The 20,908-nt window shown below is 43.7% G+C and overlaps 1 protein-coding gene across 1 annotated transcript in view; it reads left to right on the forward strand.

Moving 5' to 3' along the window:
- Positions 1-20,908, forward strand: part of KCNH3 (potassium voltage-gated channel subfamily H member 3) — a 158,029-nt gene that overhangs the window by 62,131 nt on the left and 74,990 nt on the right. The window contains exons 3-8 of the mRNA XM_040422133.1: positions 1,276-1,509; positions 7,343-7,477; positions 7,571-7,704; positions 8,334-8,583; positions 12,484-12,641; positions 14,402-14,609. Of these exons, the coding sequence (XP_040278067.1) occupies positions 1,276-1,509; positions 7,343-7,477; positions 7,571-7,704; positions 8,334-8,583; positions 12,484-12,641; positions 14,402-14,609 (1,119 nt within the window). The remainder of the gene's footprint in view (positions 1-1,275; positions 1,510-7,342; positions 7,478-7,570; positions 7,705-8,333; positions 8,584-12,483; positions 12,642-14,401; positions 14,610-20,908) is intronic.

The following is a 20,908-nucleotide window of genomic DNA, read 5'->3' on the forward strand; positions in this document are numbered from 1 at the left end:
AGTTTTATATTGTATGTATCCCCCTTTCATGTACAGCACCTTGGAATGAATGCCCTTTAAAATAAATATACCCATATTTTTGACCCTATAAGACGCTCCTAGGTTTTATAGGAAAATAAGAAAAAAAAATTTTTTCATCAGAACTCAGCTCAGACCCCCCAATCAGACCCCCAATGTTAATCACACCTCAGAACAGACTCCCAATGTTAATTAGTTCCCCAACCAGACCTCAGATCAAACATCCATGTGAATGACCCCTAATCAGACCTCAGATCAGACCTTAATAAGTCCCCCTATCAGACCTCAGATCAGACCTCCATGTGAATGACCCCCAATCAGACCTCCATAAATCCCCCTATTAGACCTCAGATCAGACCTCCATGTGAACGATCTCCATGCTCAGATTAGATAAAAAAAAAAAATCAACTGACCTCTTCTGATCCAGACACCGCTCCTCACATCCAGCACTCTTCTTCTTCTCCCTGCCTCAGTCACAGCACAGCGAACGGCCGAGGACCAGGAAGCGGTACGTACAGAGCACGGGGAGAGCTGCATTCACTGCTTCCCGTTCCTCCTGTAGTAATGAGCACTTCCATAATGGAAGCTATGATTAGTGTTCATCCCATAAGACGCACTGACATTTTCCCCCCACTTCGGGGGAAAAAGTGCGTCTTAGGGCTCATGCATACAAACTTATTTTTCTTCCGTTTCCATTCAGTTTTTTTACAGGTCTGTATATGGAACCATTCATTTCAATGGTGCTTGAAAAAAACTGAAATGACTCTGTGTGCATTCCGTTTCCATATGTCCGCATGTCCGTTCGGCAAAAAAATAGAACATGTCCTATTCTTGTCCGTTTTGCGGACAAGGACAGGCATTGTTACAATGGATTTGCAAAAAAAAAATGGATGGAACACGGACGTCACATGGATGTCATCTGTTTTTTTTTGCGGATCTGTGTTTTGCAGACTGCAAAATACATACGGTAGTGTGCATGAGCCCTTATAGGGCAAAAAATACGGTAGTTAGTGGCTAAACTGACTGTGAGTTTAAGGGTGCGCGAACACATTCCGGTTACAGCAATTTGAAGCTGTTTTCTAATGTAGTTTTACCTTAAAAAAACACTATTCATGGCCACTCTAGTAAAACAAATATGTATATTGCTTTCACTTGCTAACCTTAGTGATGGTCTGTATTTCAGCTTTATAAGTTCAATGCTTTAATTTATTTATTTTCTCTGTTCCTCTCTCTTCTTCCCTCTCCTCTATTATACAGACAGCAACTTTGTCCTTGGCAATGCTCAGCTGCCGCTCTCCTACCCTGTGGTGTATTGTTCCGATGGGTTTTGTGAGTTGACTGGGTTTGCCCGTGCTGAGGTCATGCAGAGGTCCTGTGCTTGTACCTTTTTGTATGGTGCAGATACCAGGGAACAGGTCAAACAGTGCATCCAAAAAGCCCTGAATGATAAAGAAGAGCTTAAGGCTGAGTTGCTGCTCTACAGGAAAAATGGTGAGCAAATGGACTGGAACTGATTTTGTAAACTATTACTTCTGTAAATCAGAATACTCATTAGTTATTGCTATTGCTATTGCTATATAAAACAGAATGTGAGCCAAAGAAATCTATGGATCTGTATGTAGACTTTTGTAACAAGATAGGATCCTTTGGGTTTTTGATACATTTTGGTGCTGCCTTATATGTATATGTGTCACGGCGGACAGGGTACCAGATACACAGAAAATAAACGAACAAGTGTCTAGGCGAGAAGCTGGGGATCAAGGTCACCTCCTGACAAATCCCTACCAGCTCTCCCTATACTTCTATGCCCACGTTCAGACCCTGAAGGTGGAAATAACGTGTCCTCGTGCCTGGGCTGAAAATTTCCTAAAATCCCTAAGATGGTAAAAGGGGGATAGAGGCAGCCTGATCCCTCAGAACCTGGAGGGGGCAGGCGTCTCTCTCTCTCTTTCTGAGCAGGAACAGCAAATCCTTCCTTCCTTCCTTTCACAGAGCCAGACAGAAGCTATAACCCGCACAGGACACTGGGAGTGGGCGTAATTTAAACTCAAACCAACGACCCCACCCAGTGCACCTGAAGGGAGGCATATATAGCTCAACTCCAAACAAAAACAAAAGGCTACACATGTGCTGCTAATCTGGCAGACCTCCGCACATAGCCCTAGCAGGGCATGACACTATGATATGTAATGTATGTATGTAATATGTAATGCATGTATGTAATAATGATTATTTTTTATTATTATTATTATTATTATTATTATTATTATTAGTAGTAGTAGTAGTAGTAGTAGTAGTATTAGTATCATTATAATTAAATACACTGCTCAAAAAAATAAAGGGAACACAAAAATAACACATCCTAGATCTGAATTAATTAAATATTCTTCTGAAATACTTTGTTCTTTACATAGTTGAATGTGCTGACAACAAAATCACACAAAAATAAAAAATGGAAATCAAATTTTAAAACCCATGGAGGTCTGGATTTGGAGTCACACTCAAAATTAAAGTGGAAAAACACACTACAGGCTGATCCAACTTTGATGTAATGTCCTTAAAACAAGTCAAAATGAGGCTCAGGAGTGTGTGTGGCCTCCACTTGCCTGTATGACCTCCCTACAACGCCTGTGCATGCTCCTGATGAGGTGGCGGACGGTCTCCTGAGGGATCTCCTCCCAGACCTGTACTAAAGCATCTGCCAACTCCTGGACAGTCTGTGGTGCAACGTGACGTTGGTGGATAGAGCGAGAACTGATGTCCCAGATGTGCTCAATTGGATTCAGGTCTGGGGAACGGGCGGGCCAGTCCATAGCATCAATGCCTTCGTCTTGCAGGAACTGCTGACACACTTCAGCCACATGAGGTCTAGCAATGTCTTGTATTAGGAGGAACCCAGGGCCAACCGCACCAGCATATGGTCTCACAAGGGGTCTGAGGATCTCATCTTGGTACCTAATGGCAGTCAGGCTACCTCTGGCGAGCACATGAAGGGCTGTGCGGCCCTCCAAAGAAATGCCACCCCACACCATTACTGACCCAATGCCAAACCGGTCATGCTGGAGGATGTTGCAGGCAGCAGAACGTTCTCCACGGTGTCTCCAGACTCTGTCAAGTCTGTCACATATGCTCAGTGTGAACCTGCTTTCATCTGTGAAGAGCACAGGGTGCCAGTGGCGAATTTGCCAATCTTGGTGTTCTCTGGCAAATGCCAAACGTCCTGCACGGTGTTGGGCTGTAAGCACAACCCCCACCTGTGGACGTTGGGCCCTCATATCACCCTCATGGAGTCTGTTTCTGACCGTTTGAGCAGACACATGCACATTTGTGGCCTGCTGGAGGTCATTTTGCAGGGCTCTGGCAGTGCTCCTCCTGTTCCTCCTTGCACAAAGGCGGAGGTAGCGGTCCTGCTGCTGGGTTGTTGCCCACCTACGGCCTCCTCCACGTCTCCTGATGTACTGGCCTGTCTCCTGGTAGCGCCGCCATGCTCTGGACACTACGCTGACAGACACAGCAAACCTTCTTGCCACAGCTCGCATTGATGTGCCATCCTGGATAAGCTGCATTACCTGAGCCACTTGTGTGGGTTGTAGACTCCATCTCATGCTACCACTAGAGTGAAAGCACCGCCAGCATTCAAAAGTGACCAAAACATCAGCCAGGAAGCATAGGAACTGAGAAGTGGTCTGTGATCACCACCTGCAGAACCACTTCTTTATTGGGGGTGTCTTGCTAATTGCCTATAATTTCCACCTGTTGTCTATCCCATTTTCACAACAGCATGTGAAATTGATTGTCACTCAGTGTTGCTTCCTAAGTGGACAGTTTGATTTAACAGAAGTGTGATTGACTTGGAGTTACATTGTGTTGTTTAAGTGTTCCCTTTATTTTTTTGAGCAGTGTATAATATTCATATAAATGATATGTGATACATTTTACTGAGCATCTCCAGTGATCTTTGGAAGTGTATGACTATGACACAGAGACTAGGTTACTCAAATACAACAAAATGACAATTATACCTGCCACAGTTATGAGATGTTGTTCCTGAGGATTTTCTTGAAATCCAACAAATAATTCGTTCCCGATAATTGCCTGCTCAGTTGACCTGTGTAAAGGGACCTTTAGGGCTCACTTACATAAGGCGATGCATTGGGACTGTGCGTTCGTTTAATGATCTGGAATGATCCGTTCGTGCATGATTATTCAGCGGCTGTAGAGCTGCATGTCATCCACCCTATATTGGAATGAATGACAGATTTCAGTCAGATCAATTGGACACTAATTGGGACAGAAATTAGGCATATATATACATGTAAAATTACCCCAAGGGCTCTTTTACATGGACTGATCCAAAGGAAATTATCAGGATTGAACCATTTATTTTTGATCATTGCCTGATTGTGGAACCTAAGTAGAGCTGCATTCTGCGTCACTGCGATCATAAGCCACTGACAGACACTTCTAACAATTGTTTTTCTCCCATGGGAAGATATCCAATGTGTGCTGTGGAACTGTTGTCAGAAGACCTCCGTACAGATAAGATTGTTGGCCGATTCACCAACATTAATCTATTGTGTACAGAATGTGCAGCCTAATAAATGGATTTCAACAACATACCGGTGCTCAAATCTAGGAATTAAACTCTTTGCCAAGTATTAGGCTAGTTTCACACTTGCGGCAGGACGGATCCGACATGCTGTTCACCATGTCGGATCCGTCCTGCGGCTATTTCGCCGGGCCGCCGCTCCGTCCCCATTGACTATAATGGGGACGGGGGCGGAGCTCCGGCACAGCACGGCGGTGCACGGCGAAAGCCGCTGGACTAAGGGTACTTTTACACTTGCGGCAGGACGGATCCGACATGCTGTTCACCATGTCGGATCCGTCCTGCGGCTATTTCGCCGTGCCCCCGGGCCGCCGCTTCGTCCCCATTGACTATAATGGGGACGGGGGCGGAGCTCCGGCGCAGCATGGCGGTGCACGGCGAAAGGCCACCCGACTAAAATTACTGCATGTCAGGTTTTTTAGTCCGGCGGCTTTCGCCGTGCACCGCCGTGCTGCGCCGGAGCTCCGCCCCCGTCCCCATTATAGTCAATGGGGACGGAGCAGCGGCCCGGGGGCACGGCGAAATAGCCGCAGGACAGATCCGACATGGTGAACAGCATGTCGGATCCGTCCTGCCGCAAGTGTGAAAGTAGCCTTAGGGAATTACTTCTATAACAGTTTAATTTTTAAAAAATGTAGAAGTAATTCACAGGTTTTGTTGAGTTTTTGCCTAAAATCAGTAGCAAGTTACAATGGGACTTCTAGGGGTAAATATTTGGTTCTGAGATAATTGGTGTTCACCTACATGATGCTTTTTATGCTGGGGACATGGAATCATGCCATGATATAGACGCCACCACTGCATGGAGAAAACTGCCTATTCAAACAATTGCATGTACAGTGGTGCTTCAAGGTTTTCTGTATTTATGCATTAGTTTGACATCTGATTTTCACACAAGTCCTAAAATTAGATAAAGATAACCAAATCAAGCAAATGAGTAAAAAAACATTTGATCACTTACTTTGAGGAAAGTGCAATATCACATGTTTGCGAGCAGCAAAAGTATGTGAACTTTTAGGATTAACAGATCATCTGAAAGTGAAATTAGAGTCAGGTATTTTCAATTAATGGGATAACCTGTTTTATTTCAAGGGGTTGACTCATTCAGCAAATTTATCATGTACAGAAAGTTAATACAAGGCACTTAATAATATATTATGATTGTCTATATTGCCTCCTTTGCTGGCTGTATTCATTTTTCCATCACATTATACACTGCTAATTTCCATGGTTACAGCAGTGACCGTGCATGTACAATATAGTAAAGAACACAGGCCTCTCTGGTAGCCAGGGCCAAGAGAGTGTGCATAGTCCAGCAGTTTTTCCTACAGTGTGCAAACATGGCCACTGCTGATGAATTGAAGGGTGGTTGTAAGCATGGAAACGAGCAGTGTATGATGTGATGGAAAATGAATCTAGCCAGCAAAGAAAAAAATATGAACAATCACAATACATTAGTTAGTTCCTTGTATTAACTTTGTCTACATAATAAATGCCATTTGCTGAAGTGAGACAACCCCTTTAAGAAAAGGGATCTATCAAAGTCTGGCCATTAGGGCACGAACAAAGGAGATTTCTGAGGACCTCAGAAGAAGAGTTGTTGATACTCATCAGGCTGGGAAAGGTTACAAACCCTTTTGACTCCACAAAGACAAATTGTGTACAATTGGAGGAAATTTAAGACCATTATCACCCTCTCCGGAAGTGGTCGACCAACAAAGATCACTCCAAGGGCCAGACATGTAATAGTCTCTGAGGTCACAAAGAAACCCAAGGTAACCTCTGAGCAACTAAAGGCCTTTCTCACATTAGATAATGTTAATGTTCATGAGTCCACCATCAGGAGGGCACTGAACAACAATGGTGTGCATGGCTCTCCAAAAAGAACATTGCTGTCCATCACTCCCGGACAAGCCAGAAGGCTATTGTTTTATAGTCGGATGAGAACAAAATATAACTTTTTGGTTTAAATGGGAAGCATCCATGTCTGGAGAAAGGAAAATATTGCATTCCAGCATAAAAAACTCATCCCATCTGTGAAACATGGTGATGGTAGTATCATGGCTTAGGACTGTTTTACTGTATCTGGGCCAAAACGGCCTGCTATTATTTAAGTAACAATGAATTCAGAATTATACCAGAAAATTCTTAAGAAACAGTCAAGACATCTGTCCGTGAGCTGAATCTCAAGAGAACGTAGGCCATGCAGCAAGAAAATGACCCCAAACACACAAGTCATTCTACCAATGATTGGTTAAAGCTAAAGCTAAAGTTTTGGAAAGGCCAAGTAATAGTGCTGACTTTTATCCAATAGAGATGTTGTGGAAAGACCTAAAGTGAGCAGTTGTGGGAGGAAACTGACCAACATAACAGAGTTGAAGCTGTTTTGTACAGAGGAATGGGCTAAAATTCCTCCAAGTCGATATGCAGAACCAATCAACAATTACTGGAAATGTTTGTAGTTATAGCTGTACAAGGAAGTCACACCAGATACTAAAAGCAAAGGTTCACTTGCTTTTGCCAGTCATGGACTTTATTTTCCTCAATAAATAAATCTACTTTTCGAACTTGTGTAAAACTCTGATGCAGTTTTAGGTAAAATTTATACAGAAATATAGAAAATTATGAAGAGTTCCCAAACTTTCAAGCACCAGTGTATTTGTTATATTTTCTGAAAAAAGAAATAGTTGTAATTTTTCATTTCTTGACTTCCAGGCTCACAATTTTGGTGTCTGCTGGATGTTGTACCAATCAAAAACGAAAAAGGAGAGGTGGTTCTGTTTCTAGTTTCATATAAAGACATCACAGAGTCCAAGACTCGGACAGGAACTGAGAGCTGGAAAGATACAGGTACACACAGTTTTTCAGTAATCTGAGGAATATGTAAAATAGGTTCTATATAGATTCTAAAGACTTATGTTTAATGTCATCATCCTATCTTAGGAGGCAGAGGAGAGCAGTATTCTCGTGCAACAGGAAAAGGCTTTAATGCCAATCGTAGGCGAAGCCGAGCTGTTCTTTACCACCTTTCAGGGCATCTGCAGAAACAAAATAAAGCGAAAGCAAAAATTGGAAAGGTATGAACACAATTCAGTTTTAAATGTATATATAAAGTAATGAGAAGAACAAACAGTGTCCATTATACATAGTTTAATATAAGCTTATTTTATGTGGTAGCAACCACAAAATTACTTCAGGAAATCACTCAATCAACAACAGACAACGCAAAGACAATAAAACACTGAAATAACTATTAAAGTGGAGATATGGTGGGCATGCGCCAATTCTACAGTGCAAGCGCATGGTTACAGAACCAGGCAAGAGCACAACAAGGATGTCTGGCACTTCAAGCCAAGCGGGGCATTTCTAAAATTAGAAAGGGAAAGAGCTGAGGTGTAATGAGTGGCTAATCCCCACCCCTTGGTGAACTGAGGTCCTACTTAGCATATTGATTAAAACTAACATAACTCAAGAAAGCCACAAATGATTTGGGCAATAATGGTATAATTTTATTCAGCAAGATGAAAATTACCAGACACTATGCCTGATTTAATAGGGTTGATCTTGCTGAAAGGTCTTCTTTAAAGAGGTTTTATTAATTATTAGCTCATTGGACTAATCTTATACAACTCCTGATGTGGCTAATTTACAATTAAATAATTTTCAATTTTCATCAATTAATCTTCTTTACTTCATCTTATCTCAGGGTGTTTTTGGTGAGAAGCCTCGGGTTCCAGATTATAAAGTTGTCTCTGTGCGTAAATCTCCTTTTATACTCTTACACTATGGTCCATTCAAAGCCTGCTGGGACTGTTTAATCCTCCTTGCCACCCTCTATGTAGCAGTGACTGTACCGTACAGTGTCTGCTTCAGTACTGGAAAAGAGAAAGGTACTCAGAGTCCAAGGAGTCCACCAAGTGCATGTGATCTTGTGGTGGAAATCTTGTTCATTTTAGGTATGTATGATAAAAAAAACAGTAGGATAATAATAATGATAATGATACAAGCAATAAATACAGTACGATATTTCTATAGCACTTTTCTCAGCTAAGAATCAAAGCACTGTACATTACATAGAACTAGTAAAGATAACATAGTTAGAATGCAGTTCTTAAAGGGGTTTTCTGGGACATAGATACTGATGACCTATCTTCAAGATAGGTCAATAAGATTGGTGGGAGTTTTGCTTCTTGCAGCAGCCGCCAGCATCTTTATAGTGGACGAAGCCAGCAGCTAGGTTCCAACCACTGTGTAGTGGAGTAAATCTGCAGGACGCCAGCGCTGGGGACTACGCAGTGAATGAAGCTGCAGTCACAGGGTTTGGGGTGGCCCCAACGCTACGCTGAGTCCCCCAGACACCGTTGAGGTGCCACCATGTGTTGCTGCTCTCCAGAAGGGATGGTAGAGCGTGGTGCACCCCAATGGGAAATAAGTCCAGAGAGTCAGGGTCTGCAGTTAACCAGGGTGCTTCTTTACTGGAGGAATTCAGGTACAAAACAATTCAGGTACAACAGGCAAAGCATTGGGCTGGCTTCTCCAGTCTCATGCCTGGCAGAAGAAGGGTTTGATGCTGAGGAAAGGCCTGAACTAGCTGTCCCTCGTTCTCTCAGAAGGCTGGAATCCTGGTCAAGGGCCCGCAGTCTGTAGCTCAGTAGTCCAGGTGGCTCCTTGGTCACAGGGCTAGTGACCCATGGTCTGTTGCTCAGCGTCCCCATCTCAGCGTCTTCTTCTGGTCACTCATGCAGGTTGGCCTGAGTCTTCCCTCCAAGCACTGGTCCCTAACTGCAGCACACCAGGGGCTGGTAAACAATGTCTGGCTTTTTCCCTCCAAAACCTGCTCTTCTTCAAACTCTATGGCAGCTGTGGAAAATTACCAGTTTCTTAATAAAAGTCTTAGCAGTCTCTCAGTATTCATTAACCCTTTCCACAGAGCCATGTAAATACAGTGATAATAAACAGGATATATATCACAATATACATATAAAATTTAATTACACAGTATTAAACAGTGCAAGTTAACCCTTTTCAAGTGAAATAAAGTAAGAAGTTTATACCTTTGCATAGGGGAAATAGACAAATGTCCACAAATATCCAAACGTCAAAGTACCCCCTGCTCCGGGTCACTGCAAAGCCTTCTGCTGGTACTGGGTATTGGACCCCACTGGTCTGATATTGATGACCTATCCTGAGGACTGATCATTAGTATCTAAGTCCCGGAAACCGCTTTAATAATTCCAATAGCGCTCTATAAAGACATGCTTTCAGTCTTTTTTGTTAAATATGTCCAGAGGTGGAAGTTCTGGAGGTTCATGGACTATTCACTGCCATGAAAAAGAATGTATACAAAATGGTATGTGTCTTTTTCATATAGTTGTACTGAAAAGCAAAGTCATCTGTGCTTTTAAATAAAGGTGGGTTTTGCAAGATGCAATGTATATAGGCCAAATGAATATAGCCCAATGTTGGCATGCATTTGGCTATAACAGTCAATGGAGACAGCAGGGCTTACATTGGGAGATTGCTTCTGGTGTATACCTTGACAGGGCACCATTGACGCAGTGTGAATCCAGTCTTTGTAACCTCTCTTACGTCAATTTATAGTTCAAAATAATTAAAGGCTATGTACACCTTTGGGGACTATTTTGTATTAGTGCATTGTACTCATTATGAGCTAAAAATCAATCAACATAGCCTTTAAGATATCTGACTGATCAGTTCTTAGCTGAGCAAAGGAGAGAATTAGCATTAATTTGTAGGAAATAATTAGTTTGGTTGTGCGGGGAAAATTTATCTATGGATCCATTTTTAATGGCGAAGCAAAGATCGAACCGTTCAATAACCTATCAGTAAAAGTATGATTATAAAAGAATCAGAAATGAATTGATTAGAAAGTCTTAGAAATCTGCCCAACATACAACATTTTTATGGTCTGATCTGATGTACATTCCTTGTCATTTTAAATTCATTATTAGCACCCACAGTAGTAAACTCTTGAAGTCTAATTATTCAAAACCTGAACATTTCGGTGTGATTTTGACAAAGCATCTTATTCCGGGAAACTAAGATACAGGAGCTGTCTCTGTGTTTGCGTGTACCAAGAGAGATCCAGTATATAGTGTTAACTGTAATAAGAGCATCTATTCAAGTACCTCATCACCACCTATTTTAGCTACTGGCACCCCTGATGAGTACAAGATATATTGGGTTTTGCAGCCATCACATCTAAAGCGTTTGCATTAACTAAAGGCCTCATGCACACAGCGGTTGCCTGGCTGTGCCCGTATTGCGGCCCACAAACAACGGGTCCACAATATACAGGCACTGGCCGTATCACAGAGGCAGACTAATTCACTTAAATGGGTCCGCAATCTGGGAGAAACCGTGTGGTACAGAACGAAGGCACGGATCAGAAGCCCACAGAAGCACTACGGAGTAGTGCATATCGTCGGATGTGGATTGCGAACCCTATTCAAGTGAATGGGTCCACGCCCACAGATGGCAGCCACGGTCGGTACCGTGCATTGCGGTCTGCATTACAGGCAAGGCCGGCACATGGTCGTGTGCATGAGGCCTGAGGCTTTAAAGGGGTTTTAAAGGGGTTTTCCACTATTTTTTAGACCACCTAGAGTAGCCTGACCAATGGTAGTGATCATACTTAACTGTTCCCCGCCGCCTGATTTCAGTTTATAGGGGTTTTCCACTATTTTTCAGACCTCCCAGAGTAGCTGGACCAATGGTGGTAATCATACTTAACAGATCCCACCTGGTTTCGGCTCTATCGCTCCATCCCCGGCTCTTCAACTCCCATATGTGACCACATAAACATCCTGCTCCCTTTGCGTCAAGTCAAATGGTCATCTGACAGAAGGGGAGCAGCGGCATCATACAGAATGTTTACATTGTAGATGAAGAGAGAAGCAGTTGAGGCCATGGAGCAAAGGAGCCAGAACCCTGAAAGTAGAGGAGCTACCTAATCTTCTCTTATTCACTCAGAAGCAACCCAAGGATCATGAAGAACATTATAGAGTACTGACCTCATCATCCTTCTGTGGAGCCTATCCATCCTGGATGGCTTTAAGGCATTTTTTAAAGTGAAACGCAATTAGCAAGGGGGAAGGGTGAGAGGTAAACAGCTGATAACATGAGATCCAGGCATTTCTCACTAATAAGACATATAACAAAGTTTCTTGTGATCACTTCTACTGTTGATTTATGTGAAGTTGTGTGAAAAGTTAGTGACCATTTAAAGAAAACTAAACATAGAAAACACATAAAAATAAATATAAAGAAATTTATAAAGAAAACTCGATGTCCTCTGGTATCTGCTCTTCTCAACCTCACAATACTGTGTCTGGCTGGACTGTTAAGCAGTAAGACAAGATTATCTCCCTTTAACTTGTATCAGGCCTTGGATTAACAGATGATTTGTATTCTATAGGGGCACATATATTAAGACCCGCGTTTTAGCCCCTGTGCTGGCGGTCGATTGCCGAAGTTATGTAGAGGCGCCAGCCTCTTCATAACTTCAGCAGATCCACCTCGGATTCTAAATGTAAGGCAGCTTCCTTGCTGTCTTATATTTAGACCATTTTCTACACCTAAACCAGGCGTAGAAAATGATGAATGAGATGGGCTGCCGGCCCGCCACCTTCCCCACCCATGCCACGCCCCTTTTTTAGACCTGGCATGAGCGGGGAAGAAGTCGAAAATTCTGCCGCAACATGGCATGCAATCTGCGCAAGGTATACACCATATCTGTTTCTAAATGAACCCCTATATCCTTTAAAAACATTGTCATTAATGTATAAGGAATTTATTACTGTATTTTAACTGTTTTGTATTCCATTGTTCGACAGATATCATCTTGAATTTCCGTACAACATTTGTTAGTCAGTCAGGACAGGTGGTGTTCTCTTCACGTCTTATCTTCCTCCATTACATCAGGACATGGTTCTTGTTGGATCTTCTAGCTGCCCTTCCTGTGGATCTTCTCTACAGTTTCAAAGTCAATATAGTGAGTCACTATGTTTTTTAACGCTTTTCTATAAGGTAAAAAGAAATGCATACCAGCCCATCTGAGACCAAGTGGAAACTCTGTTGGCCTCTGTCAGGTGACTGGAGCCCTATAATTACATCGAGCATATACACTCACCTAAAGAATTATTAGGAACACCATACTAATACGGTGTTGGACCCCCTTTTGCCTTCAGAACTGCCTTAATTCTACGTGGCATTGATTCAACAAGGTGCTGATAGCATTCTTTAGAAATGTTGGCCCATATTGATAGGATAACATCTTGCAGTTGATGGAGATTTGAGGGATGCACATCCAGGGCACGAAGCTCCTGTTCCACCACATCCCAAAGATGCTCTATTGGGTTGAGATCTGGTGACTGTGGGGGCCATTTTAGTACAGTGAACTTATTGTCATGTTCAAGAAACCAATTTGAAATGATTCTAGCTTTGTGACATGGTGCATTATCCTGCTGGAAGTAGCCATCAGATGATGGATACATGTTCTCATTCTGTTTACGCCAAATTCGGACTCTACCATTTGAATGTCTCAACAGAAATCGAGACTCATCAGACCAGGCAACATTTTTCCAGTCTTCAACAGTCCAATTTTGGTGAGCTTGTGCAAATTGTAGCCTCTTTTTCCTATTTATAGTGGAGATGAGTGGTACCCAGTGGGGTCTTCTGCTGTTGTAGCCCATCCGCCTCAAGGTTGTGCTTGTTGTGGCTTCACAAATGCTTTTCTGCATACCTCGGATGTAACGAGTGGTTATTTCAGTCAACGTTGCTCTTCTATCAGCTTGAATCAGTCGGCCCATTCTCCTCTGACCTCTAGCATCCACAAGGCATTTTCGCCCACAGGACTGCCGCATACTGGATGTTTTTCCCTTTTCACACCATTCTTTGTAAACCCTAGAAATGGTTGTGCGTGAAAATCCCAGTAACTGAGCAGATTGTGAAATACTCAGACCGGCCCGTCCGGCACCAACAACCATGCCACGCTCAAAATTGCTTAAATCACCTTTCTTTCCCATTCTGACATTCAGTTTGGAGTTCAGGAGATTGTTTTGACCAGGACCACACCCCTAAATGCATTGAAGCAATTGCCATGTGATTGGTTGACTAGATAATTGCATTAATGAGAAATAGAACAGGTGTTCCTAATAATTCTTTAGGTGAGTGTATATAGCAACATATACCAGCCCAACGTTAGCCAAAAGAACTCTCTTTTGGCCTCTGTTAGGTGATTCAAGCTCTATCGATACATTGGAAATAAGCTCTAGAGCAGGAGTTGGCAACCTCCGGAACTCCAGGTGTTGTGAAACTATCACCCCCAGCATGCACTCTTGCTCAGCTGTTCTTTGAACTTCCACAGAAGTAAATGGATGCTGGGAATTGTATTTTCACAACAGCTGGAGTGCCAGAAGTTGCTGATCCATGTTCTAGAGCAGGGGTAGGCAACCTCCGGAACTCCAGCTGTCGTGAAACTACAACTCCCAGCATACATACTTGCTCTGTTCTTCTCAGCACTCCCATAGAAGTAAATGGAGCATGCTGGGAATTGTAGTTTCACAAACGCTGGAGTGCCGAAGGTTGCTGATCTCTGTTCTAGAGGTTTCCAGAACTATACAGCAAATGTAGGTCCCAATTATGATGTAAGGGAACAAATTAATAATGTCTTGAGGTAATACTGTATGTATCTATTTCATGTCTGTTCAGTTTTCATTATCTAGTTTTTGTGAATGGTTTGCCTTCTGTCAGTATTTTGGGGCTCATCTCTTGAAGACTGTACGTCTACTACGGTTGCTGCGCCTCCTCCCAAGATTGGACCGCTATTCTCAGTACAGTGCAGTTGTCCTCAGCCTGTTGATGGTTGTCTTTGCTCTCTTGGCACATTGGGTGGCCTGTGTCTGGTATTTCATTGGTCAGCAAGAGATTGAAAGCAGTCAGTCAGAAGTCCCAGAAATCGGTAGGTCTATGAATCCTTTCATATTTCTACTTGATCAATTCCATTTCTTACATATTTATTTTATTCCCCATTGTTTTACTGTAGTAATAATTATTATATGTTGGTTTTAGGACACTTTACATGTAAAAATAAGCATTATACTGTATTAGCAGGAGAAAGACCACTGTGTGATTGCACATAGTGATTGGAGAATTAGGGAGGTCCTTTTTGATAGTCTTACAATTGTTTTATGAGATTATGCTTTTACTGGTTGTATCAGTGATGGAATGAGTATGTGGAAACCTTTGCAGGAAGAATGACTGGAATGTGTTGGAAATGAGAGTGTGTTTACCCGGGCAATGGAAAACTTGGTCCGAAGACCAATTCCTGAAATAATTTATGGCATATTCTTCCCTATCTATGTGGAGTTTTTTTAATAGTTTTTTTCCCCCAAGGATCAGGTTTAGAAACTCTGAAAGCTCCTTACCTACTCAGTCTGGAGCCTCTTTCCTTAAAGAGAATCTGTCAGCATCAAAACACCCCCAGACTAGAGTAAGCTGTGTATAGTGTGACATCAGCTCTGGATATGTAATTTTTATCTTCTTGCATTCCGACACTGTGATCCCACAAAGAAGCACTAAAACGCACTCCACTTTCAGTCCTCTCCATAATGTGCGTGAGAATAGGTGTCTGCTCAAATACATTTTACTGCTGGTCTGTCGGAACACAGTGTCAGAATACAAGTAAGTATGAAGGTAAAAATGACATAACCAGACTTGGCATCACTTATACTTATACACCACTCACTCTAGTTTCAGAGTTGACAGATTCCCTTTAAGACCAAATCTTGCCAGATATATACTGTCTACAATCTGCCCATCAGATAGTCCTTTAAGTCCTGGTGTAAAGTTGTTCTGAAAGAAAGAGTCAAAAGACCTCTCTGCATTAGGATGCATTCACACAACTGTGGCTGTTTTGTGGACTGCAAACCTCAGATCTGCAAAACACGGACACCGGCTGTGTGCACCCCACACTTCTGTGTGCTTTCAGGTCCATGTGGCAGTTCTGCAAGAGACAGGACATGTCCTATCTTTGGCCGCAACATGTGGATTGTGGACCTTATGAAGTCAATGAGTCCGCACTGTGATGCAAGGTGCACATGGCCGGCGTCTGTGTTTTAAAGATCCGCGGTTTGTAGTCCGCAAAACAAATACAGTTATGTGGATGCACCCTTATTTTCATATAAACCGATTTTCAATAGTGTTAAAAGCAAGATATTAAAATCTATTGGGAAAGTGACTATGAGATGGAACTGTAAAAAAGGCTTCTGATCAATGGACTTTGTATCACTTTTTTAGTTTCTCAAGAAAATGCAGGGACTGGTTAGGTGGCAGAGTAGGGTACTTGTAATAAATGGAACCTTATGGGGTTAATGGTCAATGCAATGATATCAGTTATTACAGATGTTTGTATTGATCAAAATCACTGTTTTACTGTGAGTTTTGTGAAACAGGAATAAATAGGGTCAAACAATGGCTAAGTGAATAAATAATAGCAGTGACCGTAAAAGACATATATAAATATAGCAGCAGCTATTTAAAGTAAAGAACAGCCACTTAGTTTGAGTCCAATTTTGGTAAACACTTGTTGCTCACCAGTGCCTCTCATTATGGCTAACAAAGAGACAGAGTAGCACATTCAAGAGAAATCTTATTTAGCGTTTACCCTCTGTGACAGAGAGCATTTATGCATGTTGTGCTCACATTGGGACGGGAAACAGAATGTTCCAGAAAATTGCTTAACAGATTTGTGTGCACTGTACATGTTCTAAACTAAGCGTTTTTCGGATTCCGCCATAGCGTATATGTGTACAGGGTACAACAGATGTGGATTTTGGAATCCATTAGAGATGAGCGAATCGAAGCTGACGAAGTGGAAATCGAACTGAATTTCAGGAAAAATTCAACTTGCACTGAAGCCGAATTTCCTCGCAATTCGTGGTAACGAATCGCATTTTTCCTAAAATGGCTGTTGCACGTGTGAGGGCATGGAGCAAGGAATTCTGGGAAGGCTGGATCACCTATAATGCCATGCATGCAGCCAATCAGCATCCAGCCAGCCCTGTGATGTCACAGCCCTATAAATAGCTTGAGACATCTTGGATTCTGCCATTTTCCAGTGTACTTAGTGTGACGGATCCCCAGTACTCAGGAAGAGTATGTCCGCCTCTGTATTCTTCCTTACTCAGTAGAAATTGCAAACCGTGGATCTGTAGCTCCCAGTTACCCCAGTCACTGGTCGAGACTCAGTGTAGGTGAAACAAAAATCTGCTTTATTGAGCAACTGCACAAACTTTTATACAGAAATTGTGATCAGATAAAACTAAAATCCCATCACATCCCCCTTCCCCTCCCCAGACATTCTGTCTTTACCACACCACAGGGTTCCACCTGCTAATAGCTCCAGACAGCTTTAGCAAGAGCCTGGCCAGAATGGCATTGTTCTGAGCTCCTCCAGAGTACAATGGGAGATAACGAGAGGGAGGGGGAGAAAGAGGGGTGCTGACAGTCTTTTTATATCCAGGTCACATAACATAACATAATTACACCCAACACCAATACACATATAACTCTTTACCATGTCGTCACATAGCTCCCCCAAGTTTAAGGATGGCAGACCTGGTGAGACCCTCTACGGGTCAACTTGGGGATGTCCATGTTAGTCACCCTTCCAGTTCTATTTGACGAGATAGTCCATCAGCATTCGCATTGTGTTTCTCCAGGCCAGTATTGAATTGTGAAATTGAACAGCTGTAGGGCTAGGCTCCACCGCAACAGCCGTCTATGTGCCCCGGACACCCGGTTCAACCAAACAAAGGGGGGTCTCCAAAATCCTAGGTCCGTAGTCGCTAGGAAGGAGGCTGGCCATCAGCCCCCTCCAGGAGCCCTGGTCATGGTGGGTTCCATGACATTTCTTCCCCCCCAAAGGTAGACTAAGTAGATCCCAGTCCCCCAACTGGTCTGGACCTGCATTTGTCGGGCAGTATAAGTCCACATCTTCCATGCAAACGATGTCCTGCCTCTGGGAAGGGATGTCCTCTGTGCCTTTCAGAAACAAATGCGGCCCCTGGGAAGAAGTAAAGATGGTATTTTTTCCCAGACCCCAAAGCCACCTGCTGGTAGCGAGGCCAGCTTCCTGTTCTCCCATGAATGATGGAGCAGACAACAGTGCGGGACATAGGCCAGTGGTGCTCTGCTCTGGTGTCAGCACTTCAGCTGGAAAAGCATGGGGCAGCGCAAGTCTAGAAGGTCCCCCACGTCTGAAGCTGGTGACAAGGAAATGGGGTTGGGGTTGGCCGCCATCTCTCCCAGAAGCTTCAAGGGGCTATGGGTGCGAAGCAGAAGATAACAGCACTCTGCCCTGTTGCCAGCTCTTCTGCTGGGAAGTAAGCTGACAGTTTGGTGGCCTCGCAGAGAGCCTCCAGGGTCACTGATTGTTGTAGGCAGTGGCATGTAGAGCTTTGCCCTGATGACAACTCTTCAGCTGGGGCTAGTAGTTCCTCGGCATCGGCCTGCGGTCGGGGAGAGGGCCTTCTGCCCTGGCTCCCTGGAATGCCCTCTGCCGCTGGGGTGAGAGGTCAGCTACCTCTTCTCCCTGGGACTCCATCTGCAGTTGGGGAGAGAGGTCAGCTACCTCTTCTCACTGGAACTCACAAGGCTGCTGGGCAGGGAGGCTGTTTGCCTCCTCTTCCTGGAACCCCAGGGCTGTACCAGGTGCTGGGCAGAGGCTTGTGGCACTCTTCCCTGTTGTCGGCGCCTCACCTGGGGACTCAGTGAGCTTTACAACCTCCACAGAAAAGTCAATTAAATCCACACTCTCTGAGCATATAGCTTCAACTGGGTCTGAGACACTCTGCTGGATGCGTCCTAGCAGCTCCTTGTATGCCTTTCCTTTCCCAGTAGCCATTCTTGTTTTACCACATACTCCAAATCAGCTCTCAGCTCTGAAACTCTCTCCAAACCAAGCAAGCCTCCCTGGTATGCAAAATGGTCCTCCAGGGCAGAGTCCCCCTCATCCCCAACCTCAAACATATCCACCAGGGTGTCCCACAACAGTCCTGGATCATCAAAGTTGTAACCCTCTGGATATTCAGATGTAAATCCTGTCTGTGTCTGTTCTGCATACCAACGCAGGGCACGATACCATTCATCCAGCTTTACCTCTCGCTGAACCAACTTGTGCAAATCAGCCACCCTGATGCTGCTCTCCCAGGATACACATTCGCAGGCCCATCTGATCCCGTACCCTTTGTTCTGGAAATGGATGAAACCGGCCCCGGTGTGCCTTGGTAATATTCCATAGAGCTGTCCATGCGGTCTGCCTGAGGGCGAAGTAGTCTTCCATAGACAGACCATTTTCTCCCTTTGGACAGATGATCCACAACAATTTGGAGTACTCCACTGCCAGGGTCATGGCTGCTTAAGTCAGTTATCCTCAGCCGGCTGAGAAATAAATCCCGGTGGTGGTTTGAATGTCTCCTCAGGCAAGGAAGAGCATCCCACTGCTGCCACCAATGTGACAAACCCCCAGTACTCAGGAAGAGTATGTCCGCCTCTGTATTCTTCCTTAGGGCTCATTCAGACGGCTGTATGCTGTCCGCAAAAATACTGAATGCTATCCGTTTTTTGCGGATCCGCCAAAAAATGGATAGCATTCAGTATTTATGTGGACCCATAGACTTCAATGGGGCCATGTCCTGATTTTCACGGACAAGTATAGGACATGTTACATTTGTTTTGCGGAACTCCGCAAAAAACCAGATCCGCATTTTTGCGGATAGCATACGGCCGTCTGAATGAGAAATTGCAAACTGCTGATCTGTAGCTCCCAGTTTCCCCAGTCACTGGTCGAGACTCAGTGTAGGTTAAACAAAAATCTCCTTTATTGAGCAACTGCACAAACTTATATACAGAAATTGTGATCAGATAAAACTAAAATCCCATCACATCCCCTTTTCCCTCCCCAGACATTCTGTCTTCACCACACCACAGGGGTCCACCTGCTAATAGCTCCAGACAGCTTTAGCAAGAACATGGCCAGAATGGCATTGTTCTGAGCTCCTTCAAAGTACAATGGAAGATAACGAGAGGGAGGGGGAGAAAGATGGGTGGTGACAGTGTTTTCATAACCAGGTCACACAACATAACATAATTACACCCAACAACAATACATATATAATTCTTCACCATGTCGTCACACTTATTGCAGGGAGAGATGTCAGCAGTAGTGTTGATCGAGCACCAAAGTGCTCGGGTGCTCTGGCCAAACACATTGGGATGCTCGGGTGCTCTACCCAGCACCCGAGTATAATGGAAGTCAATGGGAGAACCCGAGCATTAAACCAGGCACCCCCTGCTCTGAAGAGAGGAGGGTGCCTGGCTCATAGTAAAAGGTCAGAAATTGATGAAAACACCACCGAAATGGTTTGGGAACAGGATGGGGAGGATGTCTGAATGCATCTTGGACTCCCAGGTCGCTGCTGGGAACGATGTTGTCCGAGTAGTACGCCACTTTTACAGACTGACAATAATACGCACAAAACCGAAGAAAAAAATCGATTTTAGAGGGAAAATTGTTAGGAAACATTCTTTCCTGTATATTTACTTGTATATAAAGTGCAAGTGCTGTCAAAAATTACAAGGAAGAGGCACTCAGATACAACCTGTATATCACATAAAGGAGGGCCTCATTCACATTGTGGTACAATTGTTCATGTAGTGGGACTCCTACACTCATAAAGCCTATGCACTAAGTGAAAGGGCTGCCAAAAATTACAAGGAACCGGCACTACAATACACCCTTTGTTACACATAAAGGAGGGCATCTTACACAGCCTTTAAAAAATTATGATTGATGGCCTGCTGATCTGACCATCTAAAACATTATGGGTGACGACCTGCTGATCTGACCATCTAACACAATATGGGTGACGGCGACGATCCATTCAAATGTCTGGCCTATCACCTTTCGATGTTATTGTCAGCGCAAACCATGGTGACTACAGGTAACGGGGAATCAGGGTTCGATTCCGGAGAGGGAGCCTGAGAAACGGCTACAGCTACCACATCCAAGGAAGGCAGCATGCGCACAAATTACCTATAAGGTATAATTAGGTGAGGGCCTGCAGGTGAGCTGACCCTGTAAAAGATTTTAGGTGCAGGCCTGCAGGTGAGCTGACCAGGTAAAAGATTTTAGGTGTGGGCCTGCTGGTGAGCTGACCCTCTAAAATATTATATTCAAAGGCATGCTGATGAGCTGAC

Source organism: Bufo bufo, chromosome 3 (assembly GCF_905171765.1).
Source record: "Bufo bufo chromosome 3, aBufBuf1.1, whole genome shotgun sequence".
Lineage (NCBI taxonomy): Eukaryota > Metazoa > Chordata > Amphibia > Anura > Bufonidae > Bufo > Bufo bufo.